Source organism: Equus quagga, unplaced genomic scaffold (genome assembly GCF_021613505.1).
Source record: "Equus quagga isolate Etosha38 unplaced genomic scaffold, UCLA_HA_Equagga_1.0 73442_RagTag, whole genome shotgun sequence".
NCBI lineage: Eukaryota > Metazoa > Chordata > Mammalia > Perissodactyla > Equidae > Equus > Equus quagga.
Window position 1 is genome coordinate 6941615 of NW_025802777.1, and position 20027 is coordinate 6961641.

Consider the following 20027-nt stretch of genomic DNA (forward strand, 5'->3'; position numbering starts at 1 on the left):
TGGGAGGGTTTGGGGTTGACAGTCGTTTGTGTTGGGGCTGTGAGGCCCCCGCCGGTCGGGTCTGTGGGCAGGTGAGAGTTCTCTAGACGAGGTGGTCATAACCCCTTTGCAGAAAGGCGGCTGCAGCTGGGCCTGGGGGTCCCGTGGGACCCAAGCAGCCGGGTGTGAGGGAGCCGGGCTCCTAATGAGCCAGGAAGGACAAGAATCCGGTTCCTGAGTGTTTGGGCAAAACTCTTTCATCGCTGGCCAGGCCTGGGTCTGGGAGCAAGGACTGAACCTGTCGAGTGTTGGGAGAGAGCGTCAGCTTGGGGAGCCTGTTGTCACTGCCCTCTGTGTGCCGTGAATGTTCAGAGTTTCCAGACTTGGGAGCCCCCCGGCTCCCCACCAATGCACACAGACATCGGCAGGGGAGAAGGGGAGGGCAAGTTAGAGATCTCTCTTAATAAGGGTAAGAAATGGTCCTGAAGAGGGGAAATTGCCTGCAATTGGATACATGAGTTAGTCCTTCAACCACCTCCAAGCCCACATCCCCAACAGCTGCCACGGTCTTCGCAGGATGGGTGGGAGGGCCAAGGCCAAGTAGACAGAGACCCTGGATTAGCGCCCTGAGTGGGTCCTTGGAGCCACTCTGGGCACTGGCTTTTGGTTCCACTTTACCACCACGAGATTTAATTCCTGCAGTTCTCAAGGCCAAAAATCTCTTAATCACTAGGGTTAGTTTTGAAGTCTTGGGAAACCAAAGGCTAGCCCCATCATCGCACTCTCCCAGCATCTCAGCTCTGGGTCTGGGCTCAGCTCTGGTGCCTGCGTTGGCTTCAAATGGAATCGGGAACAGATTTATCTGCAATGATGATAAACTTCGGTAGCACACACCTTGCATTTGCTGGGTGTCCTTCCTTACAGGGATCACAGGTTTTTCCATGTATTATCTTAGCATCTTCCAGACAGCTCTGGGAAGCAGCTGTTATGATGTTGACAGCCAGGTGACTCATGTAAGGCTGAGCTGTTTGCCCAAATTAGTCAGACTTGCAGCCAGCCTCCATTCTTATCTGGCTCCATCTGCTTTGCAAATCTCTTAAGCTTACTGTGTTTAACTTACCCATCTCTGTCATGCATCTCTTCTTAAGCATCTGCAGAGAAATCTGTAAAAAGAAAGAAACTAGTTCTTTCTTTAGTGCCATGAAAATGTTACTATAAATATTTCCCATTTTCCAGTTAGCATTTTAAAATTAAAGACCAATAAAATTGAATGTCAATTTTTGTTTTCAAAAACTCATTTTCTCGAGGCCGGCCCGGTGGCACAGTGGTTGAGTTTGCACATTTTGCTTCTCGGCGGCCCGGGGTTTGCCAGTTTGGATCCCGGGTGCAGACACGGCACCGCTTGGCAAAAGCCATGCTCTGATAGGCGTCTCATATATAAAGCAGAGGAAGATGGGCATGGATGTTAGCTCAGGGCCAGGCTTCCTTAGCAAAAAGAGGAGGATTAGCAGTAGTTATCTCAGGGCTAATCTTCCTCAAAAAAAAAAAAATCATTTTCTCTCTTGTATCAGAGAATATCTTCCATTACACAGAACAAGAAGTCTAAAGGCCTGTTTTCAAGGCTTCCAGCGATGTCGTTTTTAAAATGCAGACAGTCAATCTTGCCAGTTCAGGAGTGATTCTTGGCACTTTTAAACCCAAACCTTCCTCCCTCCAGCTGATCTTCATGCTCCTTACTCAGGTAGCAGGTCCTCACACCCTTTGCAGGACGAGTGGCTGCCAGGACCACAGGCTTTTCCCTGGGTGGCCAACAGCAGCAATGCACAGGGAATTTTCCACTGGGGGTCATCTGCTGGGAGGGTGCCCAAGACTCGCCCTAAGAGAGCCTCTGTTGCAGAGTGACTCTGTGAAAGGAAAGAAGGGAGAAGCTGGGACTCAGGACCTTGTCTGCTTCTCTCCCCGGGGGCTGAGCCCTGCCGGAGAGCAAGGAGGCCTCAAGCAAAGTCTCTAGGGTGAAGAAGCAGGCCACCCAGAGGCGGCTGTTCCCTCCAGACCCAGAGGCGGCTGTTCCCTCCAGACTTGGATGCTCACACCCACGCCCACGCACCTACAGCCTCCCTGGAACAAGAGAGAAATGAAAACTGAGGTTTCGAACACCAGGTCTGTTTCCACTGGCGGCCGTTCTGGGGCACAGGAGACCAGCCATAGCTTTGTTTTCAAAAGGCTCCTCCTTGGCAGCTATTTACAGAGGCATCTGGGCTACACTTAAATGAAGAAAAAATAAACATATGAAACCATATTTTTTATTCTGCAGAACACTGCAAAAGTGTCTCCTATTCCTTTCAACATTTAAACTAGATGTACTCATTGGTTTAGGGGAGGAAAAGTCCCAGTGTCTAGTTCCTGGGTCTGTCCTTAACCGGCAGGGCAGGCTTCACGGGCCCGCACCCTGTGGGGTCCCGTAGGACCCTAAGCTCAGAGGGCCCTGCGCTTGGGTGAATGCGCTGTGGTCGCCACTTTGAAATTCTTAACTTCTGAAGAAGGAGCCCCACATTTTCATTTTGCACCAGGTTCTGCAAATTATGTAACCAATCCTGAGAGCAAGGGTAACCAACAGCACCATGTACCCTTCAGAGAAAATGCACGATGTGGCCCTGTGCATATGTGTGAAGACTAAGCTGGAAACACCTCGCTATTTCATCCACAGGGCCTTTGCTTTTACGAGGACTTCTGCTACCCGAAATCTCATACCTCACACAATTAATTCTAAACTTCTTAAATGTTTTAAAAACACATACATCAAAGTAGCACTGGCCTCCCCCCGAGGACTGACCTGGTCATGTTCTTTTTTTGTTGTTTTCTTTTAAAGATTTGATTTTTCCTTCTTCTCCCCAAAGCCCTTAGCTGTGCATTTTTAGTTGTAGGTTCTTCTAGTTGTGGCACGCAGGACGCCTCCTCAGCATGGCCTCATGAGCAGTGCCATGTCCATGCCCAGGATCCGAACTGGCGAAACCCTAGGATGCCGAAGCGAAGCGCGCAAACTTAACCACTCATCCATGGGGCCGGCCCCTACCTGGTCATGGTCTTATACTGCGAGTATCACTGTGGGGGCCACGGCCAGGAGGGGTTTTGTTTTCAGGGGCCATCCAGGAAAATATCAATGCCTGCAGGGTAACTTCTTGGCCAAGATTAACACATGAGGTGGGCCGAGTGCCCAAGAGGGGCTGGGGTCCCAGAAAGAGGACATGGCTGGTAAGAACAGGCTTCTGGGGAGGGCGCTGGAGGGCAGGAGCCAGATGGCAGAGGGGTGAATAGGGAAATTGCCTCTTTCTAGGTGCTTGGCTGTCAAAGAAGAAGAATGGGGGTAGGTGGGGCTTGGGGTCAAGGAAGGGCAAAGTATGGGACTCACACAGGTAGGACGTCTGAATGGAGAAGGGGATCTGAGGCAGACACAGTGTGAGGGCAAAGGCTTACAGGGAGAGCCGAAAACACTCTGGGGACAGTGAGAAGACCAGTCTGGGCACAAGTGTCCCCACATTGGGAGAGCCCAGAGAAGGCCCAGAGTCAACAGGCAGAGCCCGTGAGTGGAACAGACATTTGTACTGTGACTCTGCTAAAGAGTTTCAAACTCTTTTAAGGCTCCTGGTAGGACCTTCCCAAGTCACATCAATGAGGACAGTGGTTCTCAAACCTAGCTGCCCATCCAAATCACCTGGGGGCAGGGCTCAACAGTGCCCATGTGTGGACCCCACCCCAATCAATGGATCATCCTCCCAGGGGTGGCCAGGGCATCGGATCTTTTTAAAGCTCTCCAAGTGATGCTGACACATTGCAGGGTGGAGAGCCACTGGATTCAGGTTACTGTACTTGGCTGGAAGGCGCAGAGTTGGGGGAGCAGGAGGGTGAAACCAGAGCAGAGCAGCCTCCAGCCTGGGTGAGGGCCAGCTACCTCTCCCCACCCACACACCAGGAAGCTCCCTTCCCGCAGAGACTGGCCCCGCAAGGATGAGTGAAAGAGGAGAAGGAGAAAAGCAAAGAACTTAAATCGTAATTTATTTCATCTGTCGAGTTATCTGGGGTCACACATCCAAGAATGCGGTCTGTGCATTTCCCGGCGCAGTTCAGATATCATTTCCCCACCCCCAGTGTCTTGGATCCTATCCTCCAAAGTGCAAAGCCATAGTCCTTCGTTAGCCTCTCGCTCTACAGAGAAGTACAGGTGTCAGATAATGAGGAAAGAGGGGTGGCTTATGAAAAAAGAAATTGAAAGCTAAATTCTAGGAACAATATGTTTTTCACATGGCAATCCAGTGAATAAAAGACATAAAGAGCAGAACTAAGACCTATGCCAAGATTTGCTTGACCATGAGCAAGCAGAGTACTTAGTAGACATGCACACTTCTGTGCCGGTCCTCTTTCCAGCCCTGTTTCTCTTTCTCTCACCTTCACAGGCAGAAATTAAGTCAACAATCAGGGAAATGAAACCTCAAAAACAATGGTGAAACAATCAGATTACAGATTGTCCTAAGTAATTCGCAGTGGCTCTATGTTCACGGGTGGTCCTTCCCACCAGCTTCTCCACCTCCTCTCCTACCAGCCTTTTATTCCACCCTCCCCGGTGGTCCCGGCCTTGCCATGGTCTTACTCTACTGCTTGCCATTACCCACCATCATCGCAGTGATGAGCGTGCCAGTCTCCAGCCACCACCACCTGTCCTTCCTGCTCATTCCTTCATGTCCTCACTTCCCCCCTTCCCAGTGTCAATTCCACCATCCACCGTGAGACTCACTCCTCTGTATACACACTCATCTCCTTTCATCATTTTCTCCTATAAAAGTCCCACCTGAATTCAGTCCAGCCCTTTGTCCTCTTGGGGCCCACACAGTGCTGCCGACTGTGCTGGAGAAGGCAGCTGATGGTCTCGTTGTACCCTCGTGACCACTTGCCTCCCACAGGCACCTGCTGCTGACCTTGTCTGAGTCCAAACGTGCTGCTGCTGTCCTACGTGCCCAGGAAAGCCCTTCTCTCTCTACCCACACCTCCAACACCTCCTTCCCCATCCTCCTTCCCAACACATCATCGTGCTTCCTATTTCCCTGAGGATACTGGAGCAATCTGAGCACACCCACAGGTGCCCACTGCCACATCTCCAGGCTCCCTGCATTGGCCTCCCTCCTGTCCTGGAATGAACAGTCTGCACTTGGTCTGAGCCAACCTCTCTAGTTGCATCCCAGAGTCCCTACTGTCCTCCATTCAAGAACATCTCTACCACATCACCAATGTCTCCCTTCTTACTGGATCATCTCCAAAGGCCTTCAAACATGCTTCTCATCTTCAACAAATAACAAAACAGGACAAAAATCCTCCCTTGACCGGACATCCCACTGGCAACGGTTCCTAACTCTTTTGTTGGTTTTTTTTACTGATGTTGCTGTTTACTGGACTGGTTGTTTGTTTTGTCCTGGGTCCCTTTGGCAATCTATTGAAGTCTTATGTATCTCGTCTCCAAACAATGCTTTTAAGTGTATAAACTAGTACACAGGATTATAAAGGAAGCCAATTGCCTTGAAATACAGTTAAAATATTTTAAAACTATTTTGTTCATAGTAATTTATGTGTTCCTGTATTAATGGATTATATTACAAGACCTAGCAGGGGTCTTATAACTACCGTCATTTTGAAATCATAACAAAGGCAAATGGTCTGTCCAGGTATCTGCAACACCTGTAATGCAATACCATCTCTCCGTGATTTCTATCGGTGATGAAGTTCTAGGCACTGGTAACATTGCTGTAGATGGCTGCCCCTATTCATAATACAAGGAAATGCTAATTTTCAGTGAGAGGATGATGAAATAAAACATGCAACTTCTTTTTCCCACCCAAGTTGACAGGTACCCTGAATTAGATGGGCCCTGGACCCCAGATTAAGAACTCCCATCCTACAACAGTTGCCTCATTTCCTGGTTCCCCTTGATGGTCCAAGTCCTTGAAAGAATTCTCTGGGCTCATGTACCCCTGTCCTGATTCTCTCTTGAACCCATTCCAATCACTCCACCGAAACTATGCTTATCAAGGTCTCCACTTGCCTTCATCTTGCTAAATCCAATGATCATTTCTCAGTACTCAGATTACTTATTTATCTGATGTCTTGACACAGTGGATCACTCTCTCCAACTTGGAACTCTGTCCTCACTCACCCCTCTCCCTCTGGGTTGCCTCCTTTCATCCCCCAGCAACTCCATATGCCTCATGGCTGGTTCCTCCTCATCACTCCAATCTTTGATGTTGGAGGGTTGCTGGAGTCACCGGTCAGGCTCCTGCTCTTCCCTGTCTATACTCACTTCCTAAGGGTTCTCATCCAGTCTCACGGTTTTCAATCCCATGTCAATGCTGTTGAGTCCCAAATAGACTTCTCCAGTTCAGTCCCCTCTCTGAACTCTGCACTCACATATCCAACCATTGGTATCCCCACCTGGGTGGTGACAGCCATCTTAAATTCAACACATCCACAGCAAACTCTTCTTTTCTGCCCTTCACCCTCCAAACCCAGATCTTCCCCCCCCACCACCACCACTGTCTTCATACCCTCAATAAATGGCAACTGCATTCTTCCAGTTGCCCAAGACAGAAACCTTAGGGCTGTTTTTGACACCTGTCTCTCACAGCCACAGCTAAACCATCAGCAGACCCTGCCAGTCTCACTTCAAATGTTTCTAGAAACCAACCTCTCCTCAGCACCCACGTTTGTCATTGCCAGCATCTCTTACCTGGATGATCACAAGAGTCTCCTATTTGTTCTCCCTGATTCAGCCCGTGTGTGACCTCGGACAAGTTACTTAACCTCTCTAAGCCTCAGTTTCTCCATCTGTAAATGAGGACAACAACATGCACATTATAGATTTGTTAAAGGATTAACTAAGTCCCTACCAAAGGAAGCACTTAGCACATATCTGACATATCGTAAACATGCAGTAAATTTAGCTGTGATTGTTTTTACTCTTATCATTAATAACTAACAGCTTCTGTGCACCCGGGCTCAAAAGGCTAAATTTACAGAGAATGAGCATTAAACATCCCTTTTAACTGCTTCTTAGTTAGCATTAGCAAATTTTGTCTTAGGTTTTCATTTGACACCACATTTTTAATCACCGCAATATAGTCCCAGTTCAGTGCTCAAATAAATCATTTTCACAGGCTTAGAAAATTCCGAGAAGAGTTATCTTATTCATGGAGGTTTCCAGCCCAGCTGGGACAATGTCCTGCTGCTTGTTTTCATTTCTGCTTTGATGGAAGACCCAAAGGGAGGCCCCACTGAGCTCAACTGGATTTCCAAGGGAGAGCCTGGGCAGCTGTCTGAGTCGTCTTATCCAAACTTGGCCTGCACCCCAAATTTGGGTTTTTATGGTCTATGAAACCAAGACCTGTTGATTTAAGAAAACCAGACATCTAGCCTGAAAAGGCCAGCCCACCCAATTACATACAGACTGGAGAACTGAGCCCCCCAGACTCTTTGAGGAATCAATGGATTCATACACTTTTCCAATCTGGAGAAGCCAAGTCATTTGATCGCCGTATGGGTTGCTTACTATAGTTGGCACTTGTTCTTGAGTTTTCGCAAGGACAGAGGGCCTTCCAAATTCTTCCTTCTCCATGTCCTCTAACCTCCCCCTGGATTCTGTCCTCCACACTTTGGGACATGAAGCTAACCACTGCTTTGTTGTTTTCCACAACAGATGCAAAGCCACTATACTGTTCTCAGTGCCTGTTCTGGAAGGGGACCGACTTGCCCTATTCAGACATGAGTGCTTTTTTCACATGAGTAACTCCCCATGCTGCCATTCAGCTAGTGCCCGTCTTGGTTCCCTAGGGATGCCATAAGAAAGTACCACAAACTAGGTGGCTTCAAACAACAGAAACTTATTCTCTCCCAGTTCTGGAGGCCAGAAGGCTGAAGTCAAGGCGTTGGCAGGGTTGGTTCCTGCTGAAGCCTCTGAGGGAGGCTCTGTTCCGTGCCTCTCTCCTAGCCTCTGGCGGTTGCTGGCAATCCTTGGCATTCCTTGGCTTGTAGATGCATCACTCCAATCTCTGCCTCCGTCTTCACATGCCATCCTCCTTATTTCTCTGTTTTCACATGGCCATCTTCTTATAAAGACACCAGGCTTACTGGTTAGGGGCCTACCATACTCCAACATAACCTCATCTTAATTAATCACGTTTGCAACCACCCTATTTCCAAATAAGGTCACGTTCTGAGGTGCTCGGGGTTAGGACGTGAACATATTATTTTGGAGAGACACAATTTAATCCACAACATCCCTTATAGAAAGCTTTCCCATAGAACATCTTAGCTATTAGTCATCTAAACATCATTTAAGACTTCAGAAAATATCTTTATAACTCATGTTTTTTCACTTTTCTAATATTTCTCTTGTATAGCAAGTTTTTAGTCACCTGTACCTTGACAAATGAAAACAATAACACAGCAAATCTACGCTGCTGTCTTGTCAGGGAAAACGGCTATGCAAAGGCACCAGTGTATTTTAGTAAATGAAACTGAATAATTTCATTTTAAAATGTGTGATCTACGGCATTGTTAATGCATTCTAATGAAATTTGGTGAGTTGAAATTAGAGAAATAATGCCTCCTGGAAAATGGTTTAGAATTCTTATGGCCGTGGTACCTTAAACTTGTATTTTTCACTAAACCAATAGCTTGTGCAATCTTGCTGAGTTGAAAATGGCCTCTGCCATTATTTAACCAAATACCGTGACTTTCATTTGTAATAACACAGGCTTTTCCCACAACCAGTTCTTGTTCTGAAAAATAGATTTTTCTTTACTCATCCAAAAGAGAGGGGAAACATTTAACCTATAAATTGTCATTTCTATATGACTTGGGCAAGATATTTCACATTGGTCTTTCTGAATAAGACCAGCAAGCCCTAACCATCAAGGTAGGAATAAGTTGGCCACATAATCATTCTGTCTCTGCCTCTCAGAAAGACTGAGTTTCTTCTGCACTGGGTGTAGACAGCATAGAAATTCTCATAAATTTAAAATACAGATGCCTGCCAGTCTGGAAATAACCCAGGGAAAGTTACAGAAAGTTTGGAATAGTAAAGAAGGAAACTTCATTTTTAGAGCCAAAAAACCCACAGTTTTTAGGATGCTAAATGAATATGAAATGGTTTTTCCAAGGTATTACTTGATGACTTTTCATAATTCTTATATATTTGTGTAAGACGGACTAAAATAGTGCCTCCAGAGTATACCTAAGCTTCTAGGAAAGAGGTCCATTTGCTTTGTACATTATTAAGAAATACAGTATCCAGTAAGTATTTAGGAAATGCCAATTGGAGTTATTTCATTCTGATATAGCATAAAAGTCATTTTCTTTTCTCATGTTGGGTATTTTTGCTGATTTATCTCATTTAGGTAAATCCAAATCTACCTTGCATTTATTCTTAGTTTCCAAATTCTAGCATTTATTAAATATCTACACAATAATGAAGAGGCAGTCTGGTTGGGGTGACAGCAAGGACTGACAGTTTTTTGAAATAGACATTATTCTTTTTCTTCTTCTTCTTTTTCTCCCCAAAGCCCCCCAGTGCATACTTGTATATTCTGGTTTTCTAGTTGTGGGTCCTTCTGGTTGTGGCATGTGGGACGCCGCCTCAGCATGGCCTGATGGGCAGTGCCATGTCCATGCCCAGGATCCGAACTGGTGAAACCCTGGGCTGCCGAAGTGGAGCGCACGAACTCAGCCCCCTCAACCCCGGGGCCGGCCCCAAAACAGACATATTCTTAAATTGCTGACCATCTAAGCTGAGGCAACTCTGCATTCTTTCAAGGTCCAAGGACCATGTCCGTTTAAAGGCAGCTCTTCATTTTCCTGAGAAAGCTCTAGGAAGCAGAGTTTTAAGCTGTCTTCACAATGGCGCCGACACCACTTCAGCAGCCCTGGGGGCAGACGTGTGTGCCCTGGCCCATTGCCAAGTGCTCCAAATCTGCTCTGACTGCAGGGTAGTCAGAAGCTGAAAAGAGGCTCGAATGGCCAAATCGTCTGACTCTTCACCCAAACAAGAGTGCCCCGGGTGGTTCTGGGTAAAGAAACTTCTAACACGCCTGGCTCAAGCCCTGCTTCCCCACGTACAACCTGGACCGCTCCCACCCCGGGTCTGACATTTCCTTCAGCACTGTGGGTGGAAAAGAGCAAAGGAGCTATGTGTCCACAGGAAAGCTATTCATCGTAGGGGCCCAGGGACACTGAACAGTGAGAAAGCAGGAGCAGAGGCTAGGCCAACAATACATCTGTCCCTTGTCCTGGCCAGGCTATCCCCACTGGCCACCGCTGTTGAAATGATACCTAATTCAAAAACAAAGCTCCAGAGTTGACACAGCTGGGGTCCAGGTGGGCTGGGAGGTGAACTCGCTGGAGAGAGCTCTACCATGTGCTATAGATTCCTGCCTTTTAAAAAAATTATTATTCTTTCCTTTAAAAAGAATATAGCTCACAGACAACAGAGGAAGGAGACAACATAAAAGTTTATATGAAAAAAAAGAAACCCTTGCCTTTCAGATCGGGTGCTCATAAACCCAGATCCAGTTGGAGGGGCTGACAGCAGCTTGGGTGTTTTTCGCAGCTGCCCTTCGCAGATTTTCACATTGCTTTACAGCCCTGGGGTTTTCTGAGACTCTGTTGGGGGCAAATCAGAGCGTCCTGTTGGCACTCCTCTTTGTGCTCATTCACTCCTCTCGAAAATCAAACTGTCTTTTTTTATAGCAACCCCATCACATTGTTGCTCCATTAAACTTTCAAGGGACTTGCATCCTCTAAGTCCACTTGCCGAAGGGGTTTGACTTCAAGTTGTCTCTTGGGAAAGTGGGGGGAGGATGTCATAGTCAAATAAGTTTAGGAAATGCTGCACAGGAGACTTTTCTGGATGCACATTTGCATATTACCAGCAACCAGAAGTCCTACAGTTACTAGCTTTTCACAAACCTACCTAGCATTTATATCTTCCACACCAGGCAGCCTGCAAATGCAGCCTTTCAAGAAGCATTCCGTGGCAAACACTGCCCTAAATCCTGCTTGCACAGGCAACTAAGCCACCTACTGCCCACCCAGGAGGGTGCTTTGAGGGCTCCGTGAACCCAAAGGCAGGACCCAACATGTATTCCTGGAATGCCTCATCTCGTCACATTCAGCCCCACCCACTCAGCCTGTCAAGGTCTTTTTGGAACTTGATTTTTAGAACCATATTTGTCTTGGACTCACAGCTCTCTAGCAAATGTTTCCACAAGTACACACGTCTGCAGGAAAAGGGGCGCCCATAGGTGAAGCCACCTGCAGGCCTTCAGCACGGCCAGTGGAGCCCCACACGCACTGCATCCTTCTGGGAGGCCATGCCGGGGCAAGTTCCTTCCAGAGCATCAGGGATGAGTTTTATGTGGTTTCCAAGGAGATGCGTTCCTTTGACGTTGTTTTTCCATCCACTGGCCCCAAAGTGAAAAGTGGTTGTTGGGAAGGTGAATTATGACCTGATGCCAGTAGCAGCTGCTGGAAACTACAGGGGAAGGGGGTTGGGGGGCCAGTGTCTGGGAGTCGGGGGCTCATTAACACTCACTTCTTAAATTAGCAAATCCTTCCAGCACAAGTTTAAAAATAGCAACCTAATGGTTTCTAAAATTAGCAGTCACTGCTCTCCATAAATATTTAGACCTCCAATAAACCTCTGGTCCACTTCCCTAGACTAACGGGGTCAAGCAGCCCTGGCTCCTACGCCGCATTCTTTAGGATCAGGATACTTAATGATTGACCTTGACAAGCAAGAGCTGTGAGAAGCCTCAGAATGCCCTGGACCAGGGACAGCCCGGGCGGCCGTCAGCCTGGGGGCAGCCTCAAGCAGGACTGGATGGATCTCAGAGCCATTTGGAGAAATCGGCAGCCTCCTGGCTACCTGGAGAAACCGACCGTGCTGGTTTGCCTGGGACTGTCCCAGTTTCAGCACTGCCAAGTCCCCAGTGCTGTGCAACCTCTCAGTCCTCAGCACACGGGGACACTTGGCCACCCTGGCTACCTGAACCATTGCAAAGGGATCCAGGCCAGTGTTCTGAGACGTCTTCAGGGAGGAGAGTCCACTCTCCAGAAAACATTGATGACAGCACTACTACGCCCTCCCTCTAACTTCAGTCCTACCTGCTTGAGAAAGACAGAGTGTGAAGGAGGAATTAAACCACGGAAAATACTAGTGAGCCTAGGCATGGAACTTTCATCCCCTGCACTCAGTTTCCCCATCTGTAACACAGGGATGGTGACAGTCCCCACTTTACTGGGTTATTGTGGGGAATACACCGGGCAGCATATGTCAGTGCTTGGCCCCTGGCATCGCTCAGGCCTGATAAATTGGGCTCTCGGTGTCAGCTCGTCTCAGATGCCCGGTGCATCCAGTAGGTCGGTGGCAGGTGCTCTGGCCCCACACATCAGAGCGGTCCTCCTGTGAGCCCTGCCTTCTCCCCGACAGTGACCCCAGGACAGCCAGTCCCTCCCTTCCCTGGGCAGCAGGGACTGTGCGGGTCTCCCTAGCACCTGCACAGAGTGAGTGCTTACTGAGCAGGGGAAAGAAGACTTCATGCGGAGTCTAAAGCCAGCATTGTGACAAGATGCATGAGGCCAATCAGCATGCAGCGTGCATGAAGAGAACTGGGTCCTGAGCAAATAATCATTTAAAACATCAGCAAAAACCCTAACCTCGACCACCCCCTCCCCCCCAAGACCACTGCACGTCCTGTCCAGCACCAGGTTGTCACCTAGTTTTGTTTGTTTGTTAACCAGGACAGAACTAAGGATTACCTCCTACAACGCTAAGACATTCAAGCCCTGTGTATATTTTTAAATCCAGTGAGACGATCATGCAGGCCCCCAGTGGAAGCATCACTTGCTTTTAATAACCAAACCCTTCCTCGTGATTTCATAGCGGATTTCTTTACAACAGACCCAGGATTAAAGACAAGAAGGCCTGGGGGCCCCCGAAGACATCACCATGAGCATCCGTGTTGCGAGGGAGACGCCCTGCCAGTGCAGGTTTTGCTCCCTGCAGCCTTCCCACACTTAATTGCAGAACATTCCTCTGCAGCCTACTGAATTCTTCGCTGGTTTGGGAAACTGAAGTGACTTGTCATCAGTAGAAAAGGCTCCCTTTTCTCCCTTCAGAACGAGAAGATGCTTTGGGGCAATGAAGTCCAGCTCTCTCGTTTTAAACAGGAGGAGCTGAGCCCCAGAGAGGGGCCCCCAGTCACCCAGCAGGTGGGGGCGGCACCATGCCCAGGATGCCTGATTCTCTGTTTTTTGCTCCTTATCCTGCCCCAGGCAGGAGAGAGGAGCTAGTGGTGTCCACTCAGGTATTTCTGCTCTCCCTCTCTCCCTTCCATCCTTCCTCCCTTCCTCCTGTCATTTTCCCTGCCTCCCTCCTCCCTCCCTCACTGCCTCTCTCCATCCTCCCTCTTAATATTTCCCCTATATGCCTGGCACTACATAGGTCTGGGGTCTTTGCCCCTAAAAAGTGTTCTGGATTTTGCCATAGTTAGAATTTTTTAAAATCTCTGCAATAGCTCCGAGTTCCCATTTCCCTGAAAGCCAGTGGCAGCCTTTGATTTGCAACAAGCTCACCCTTCTGCAGAGCAGCATGAGGGGAGGCACCCTGCCCAGAGGCGGAGGGTGGTTGGTTTGTGGTCCTGGTCGCAGCACCTAAGGAGCTGGTGACCTTGGTCATTCCTGCCCCCTGGCATCAGTGGACAATCTCTAAGTTCACATCCAGCTCTGGGATTCTGGAAGGCAGCATCTGACCTGCCTATGGGGGTAAACCTCTCCCTAGCTCAGCGCATAGGGAAGTTGCCCACATTCAGAAAACATTTCATGCTGACAGGCAGTCTACATCTATTTCGTAAGTCTTAGGGGCACACAGTTTAACACTTGTCAGTCCGTTTGTTGATTTCACAATTGAACCCATGACTGACCAGACAGAAGGAAATGAGATTCAAAGGCAACAGAAATGTTTGAGGGCAGACATAAGGTAGAACTTCCCGCGCAGTTGGTAAGTGCTGAGAGACGGGAATGCGGGCTCTGGAGTGTCCTTCCCTGGGGTCCTTGAGAAGGGCAGGCCAGCCAGATTTCTGCACATCCCTTCTAGTTCTGGCCTTCCAGGGAAAGTGTCTTAGACAAGCAGCTTATTCTTTCACCCAATGAAGTCTCCGAAACTATTTTAAAAAGTATGTTAATTGTGGTACCAACTGCCTATGGAAAACTCAGTTTCAGTGGCAGAAATAAATGCATTGAGATAATATTTAACCCATTTCCTTTCTCTCCCTGCCCCGCCTCCCCGGTTCATTAGGACTCCAGCAGGTGCCTGAGTGAGCGCGGCAGCCGGCCTGCGGGGCCATGGCCAACACGGCCGTGCAGCTCCTGGGCTTCCTGCTCAGCTTCCTGGGCCTGGTGGGCACGCTGATCACCACCATCCTGCCGCACTGGCGCAGGACGGCGCACGTGGGCACCAACATCCTGACGGCCGTGTCCTACCTGAAGGGGCTGTGGATGGAGTGCGTGTGGCACAGCACGGGCATCTACCAGTGCCAGATCTACCGCTCGCTGCTGGCGCTGCCCCGCGACCTGCAGGCGGCCCGGGCGCTCATGGTCATCTCCTGCCTGCTGTCGGGCGTGGCCTGCGCCTGCGCCGTGGTGGGCATGAAGTGCACGCGCTGCGCCAAGGGCACGCCCGCCAAGACCACCTTCGCGGTGCTGGGTGGCGCGCTCTTCATCCTGGCCGGCCTCCTCTGCATGGTGGCCGTCTCCTGGACCACCAACGACGTGGTGCAGAACTTCTACAACCCGCTGCTGCCCAGCGGCATGAAGTTCGAGATCGGGCAGGCCCTGTACCTCGGCTTCATCTCCTCGTCCCTCTCGCTCATCGGCGGCACGCTGCTCTGCCTGTCCTGCCAGGACGAGGCGCCCTCCAGGCTCCACCAGGCCCAGCCCAGGGCCGCAGCAGCCACGGCGCCCGCCTACCGGCCACCCGACGCCTACAAGGACAACCGGGCCCCCTCGGTCACCTCGGCCTCGCACAGCGGGTACAGGCTGAACGACTACGTGTGAGTTCCCAGGGCCTGGCCCTCCCTGAGCCCCGAAAGGCGCCAGGACCCAGACTGCCCCCTACTGCAGGGGTCCCGTGGCACTCAGTTTACTTTTGGGCTGCTTTTGGTCCAAAGGAATAATGTGAACATGAGGAGATGGAGGGAAATGTGAACAGGGAAAGAGGGAAAAAGAAGAGAAAAGCTCTATATACCAAAGACTAAAACAAAGAAAATCCTTTCTTTTTGTATTTATTACTATATGTATTTATGTGGGTGATTTAATTAAAAAGTGACTTGGGGGGGGTTGGTCAGTGGGGTTTGTTTGCAATACAGGAATAAACCTTTTGACGTGGTTGTTTATGAAATAGCGTTCGTCTCTGTTTCCAGACTCTTATTCTGTCTGCTAAAGGTGCTGGTAACCATAGTCAGTGCATTGTCGAGGTTCGGCGTCACAAGGCAATGGGGACACTCCGGGAGTGACCACGACCCACGCGTGCCGGGAAAATCAGAGGAGGGCCGGGCTTGAGCAACACCCACTAAACACAGTTGTGGTATCCTGGCTTAAAGCCAGAGGCAGGGCGGACGTACAGGGCTTCCTTGGGGAAAAGATAATTGCCATAAATCAGAAAGTAGAAACAATGTCATTTTCTGCCGCTGAGCTGTAGGCTCTCACTAGCAAGAAAGCAAAAGTCAGAAGAAAAAAAAGACGACGCGGACCGTGCCTGGTGGCTTGACTCTCCAGGCATTGGCAGGAAGCCCAGTTGGAAGCACTGCTCGCTCCGGTGGGCCGAGGCAGGACGTCACTGCCTTCTTGTCTCGGGACAGGACATGATGGCAGCTGCCAACTGAGCAGGTAGGAGAGTCTGTCGACTGTTCCTTTAGCTGGAAAGATGGGCTGGGAGGGCTGGATGATGTCCACACTTTAAGAACACTGATGATGCTCTCTGGCTGTGATCTAAGTCACACGATCAGAGAGCTGTAAGAGGTCTCACACACCCACAGCCCACCACTAGCCCAGGGAGCTTGGTCCTGTGCTATATCCGTCCATTTCACAGTCTTGCCCGTGATGTGCTCTCATGGTGTCCTGCTCCTGCCTTTGTCCTGAACCTCAGGCTCTGAACGTGGGGGCAAATACCTTGCTCTGTGGAGGACTGAGCCTGAGACTGACTCACAGAGCGGCTGTTACACAAAATCCCTCCATTCTCGATGGGTCTTGGAGTAAGGCCACCAGGGCTCCAGCCATCACTGTCTGCAAGGAAGAGAGTCACCGTGGGTCAGTGGCAGACATGGATCCAGTGGGCCAGGCTTGCTGGCGTGGCCTGGTGAGGCCCAGACCCCAGGACGAGGGAGGCAGAAGAAGAGGCTTCTAGAGAAGGGTTAGGAGGCCGGGGGGTCACAGCCCAGCACCCCTGGATCCACAAGGCTGTAGGTCACTTTATGCTGCCCTGACTTCATGCTTCCTCCTGATGGGGTCCTCCAGGCTCTCAGACCAGGCCGTCGAGATGGTGGTGGGAACCCCAGCCGCCACGTGCTTCTCCTGCAGGCAGAGACTCTCGCCAGTAACCAGTGTGCACTGAGCGACCCTCTTCTGATTCTGTAGGCTTCACCTGTTACACTAACTAAACTACACCATTGGTGAGATCTAGCAACATGAAAACCATCTAGCAACATTAAAAAGTGGGAGTTTAAGGAACAGTCCTACACACAATTTCCTTTCTATTTTCTGCTGACCTCTAGATCCCAAGCAACAGATGCCACCTTTGTTTGGGACGAGGGGATGCTGTGCATTTTAGCCTTTATTTGACCACAGTGAAGCTAAGAGGGTTGAGATGTGCCGTTCCATTTGGCTAAGGATTTAGATCAGAGAGGTCATGATTTATTTATGATGAAACAAGAAATTCAAACCTACTCTTTAAATTATAAAAAATAGGTAAATCTGGGGGCTGGCCCCGTGGCCAAGTGGTTAAGTTCGCGCGCTCCACTGCAGGCGGCCCAGTGTTTCGTTGGTTCGAATCCTGGGCGCGGACATGGCGCTGCTCATCAAACCACGCTGAGGCAGCGTCCCACATGCCACAACTAGAAGGACCCACAACGAAGAATATACACAACTATGTACCGGGGGGCTTTGGGGAGAAAAAGGAAAAAAATAAAATCTTTTAAAAATAAATAAATAAATCTGAACCAATAAAGAAGAGAAATAAAATCTTCTAAAAGCAGAATCATACCTTGATGGGCACCATCTAGGATGTGTTTAGTGAAGTTACTCTAGTTAATAGGCCTATTACAAATTAAAGAAAAGATAAAGTAGCTTTTTTTCAAACTCTTCCTCTTAATTCCGTTATTTCTAAAATAAAAGATGTCCCTGTCTCCTACTTAGGTGAAAAACTACTAATGATAGTGATCGCCATTTATTGAGCACTTCCTACCTGCCAGGCACACTAACTCGGTCCAATGAGATAGGTGAGACCCAGTGAGATAAATACTATTCTTAACCTCATTTTACAAAGGAGGAAATTAAAGCACATAGAGATTAAGTTACTTGCCCAGGATCACAGAGCTAGTGGGTAAAAGAGGCAGGATTCAAAGCCAGACAGGTAAGCAGGGGGCAATACATGAACTCAAGTAGAGGCATGACCTATAGTCTAATTACTTTTAGGTCCAGACTATTTCCAAATAATTAAGAGAATTATTTCATGATCAAATTGGATTCTTTCCAGAACCATCCCTCCACAGAGCTTCTGTTAACTGGGTTCTCACTGGACTAGATGAAACATGATATCAGACCCAGAGTTCTGAGTTTGAATGCCCTTAGAAAGCAGAGAAGTTGATCCAAATAAGACCTTGATTCCCTCCCTCAAGTAACTCTAAGAACACAATTCCCAGTCTCCTCTTGCTCTTTGCTCTTGTCACTCCTGAGACAACAGCCTCAGGTCCTTTGATCCCTTCTTTTGCAACATTACCGCCAAGGCCATCAGGTAGATGCCTGTTTCTGCCCAAATCCTAAGGACTAGGCAGTCTTAACCAAGGTTGTTTTGACAAAAAGTATGGTCTCCTTGAGGAGGTACACCATATAACCCCAAATTTCAGAATGAAAAAGACACATGCGTGAGACTCTGATGTTTTCCAGGAAACCGTTGTTATGGATATAAATTACACCATGACCCTCATGGGATAACAAATGCTATATTTCTTTGCTTCTCTAAATCAGATCAAATTTGGCTCTGCTACAGAGCTGTCTAAAGCCAGCCACGTCTTCTGGTTCTTCCCCCTGCACTTAGGAGGTCTCAGGGCCCCAGTACTAATAAAGGGCCTCCCATTGCTCCTCCCAGGCCGTGGCCCATCCATGTCATGTCCCAGTCCCTCCCTGGCCCTCTGTATGAGTAGGCACTGGAACCTTCCACCCTCCAGAACCCTGGAGAGAAATAACCTTTGTCCCAGGCCCAGTCTCTGGGAAGCCACTTCCTGAGATGGAGCCACTCTTCTCCCATATTTAGAGCACCCGAATGTCCCCTCTTAGATAACACACCCTAATTTCTTTCGTGGGTTTAACTTTGTGAAATCAATGGCCCCTGAAATTGCCCAGAGAACCCTGCTTTCACGTCAGCCACTGTTGCCTTAAATGGAAATAATTTGACAACTAATAATAGTCCATTACTTAACAGTAGTAAACTGAAGACGGAACCAGGATTTGCAGCCTACATGCCTGGCCTCAAAGTCCCACGCTTGGCCACCATGCCATCCTGCTTCTCCCTGCCTTGGTCCCTCCTTGCTTTCTCACTGCCAGGCAGAGAGAATAGCATAAATGGTGACAATCCCGGCCAGAGACGTGGGTGTGGACCAGGCAGCAGAAGAGATCAGGATGTGCCTGAAGGCAGAGCTGGTAGGATTTTCCGATAGCTTGGTTGTGGGGTGTGAAAGAAAGAGGCTTGAAGGATGATGCCAAGATTTGGGGCTGGATCAACTGGAAGAATGGGGTTACTATTTTCTGAACGGAAGAAGATTCTGGAAAGAAAAGATGTTCATCTAATAAAGTAGACTAAGTTCGTTTTACATATGTTTGGTCTGAGTTTGCCTCAAGTGGCAATGTCAAGTGGGTTCATAGATATATGAAGCTGGAGATGAGGGAGAGATCAATTGGGGACCCGTCAGCCAGGAATGTTATTTGAGCCCACAGCTAGAAAGGATCCATTGGAAGTGAACATAGATGAGGAATCAGAGGCCGAGAGCTGAGCTGCAGAGCAATTCACATTCAGGGGCTGCGAGAACGAGGGACATCCACAAAGCAGCCAGATGAGGAACGCCCAGTGAGCGAGGAGAACCAAAAAGAGGGATATTCTGGAAGCTAAGGAGAAGGGAGCAAGCAGCAGTGTTTACCTCTGTCAGTCTTCACGGTAACGTAGGCCTTAGGCACTGTGATGGGCTTCATTTCACAGAGGAGGAAGCTGGGCTTAGAAAAAGTAAAGGAACTTGCTGAGGACTGCCAAACAGAAGGAGCAAACTGCCTGGTGTGGAGAACACTCACACGGAAATTAGAAAATTCTTGTTTCTAGTTCAGAGGTTGCAATAGCCCTTAAGAAAAAGATGCCTGTGCCTGCTCTTTCTGCATAAACATTAGGGCCGACCTGGTTACAGATTCGTCCCTGGATAACAGAACAGGGTCCCCTCTCCAGGTTTGGTACTGTGCACCCCTAGAGCAGTTTGTGATTATGGATTCCACCTCAGATTAGTACTCTTAAATAGAAAGAAAAGAGATCAATAAGATTTCAAAGGGAAACCAATTATATTGAAATATGTTATCAAAATATTTTAAAAGTATGACATAGTAATATTTACGCTCCTTTATTAATGCACTAAATGACAATATACAGGAAGGGATCTAATAAATACTGCAATTTCAAAGCAGTAATAAGCATAAATGAT

General features: G+C 48.6%; 1 protein-coding gene across 1 annotated transcript in view; it reads left to right on the top strand.

The window, feature by feature from the left end:
• The window catches only part of LOC124234229 (claudin-14), a 61385-nt gene extending 45955 nt beyond the window's left edge, over positions 1-15430 (top strand). The window contains exon 3 of the mRNA XM_046651470.1: positions 14372-15430. Within this exon, the coding sequence (XP_046507426.1) occupies positions 14419-15129 (711 nt within the window). The 5' untranslated portion in view covers positions 14372-14418 and the 3' untranslated portion in view covers positions 15130-15430. The remainder of the gene's footprint in view (positions 1-14371) is intronic.
• Positions 15431-20027: the final 4597 nt, after the last annotated feature.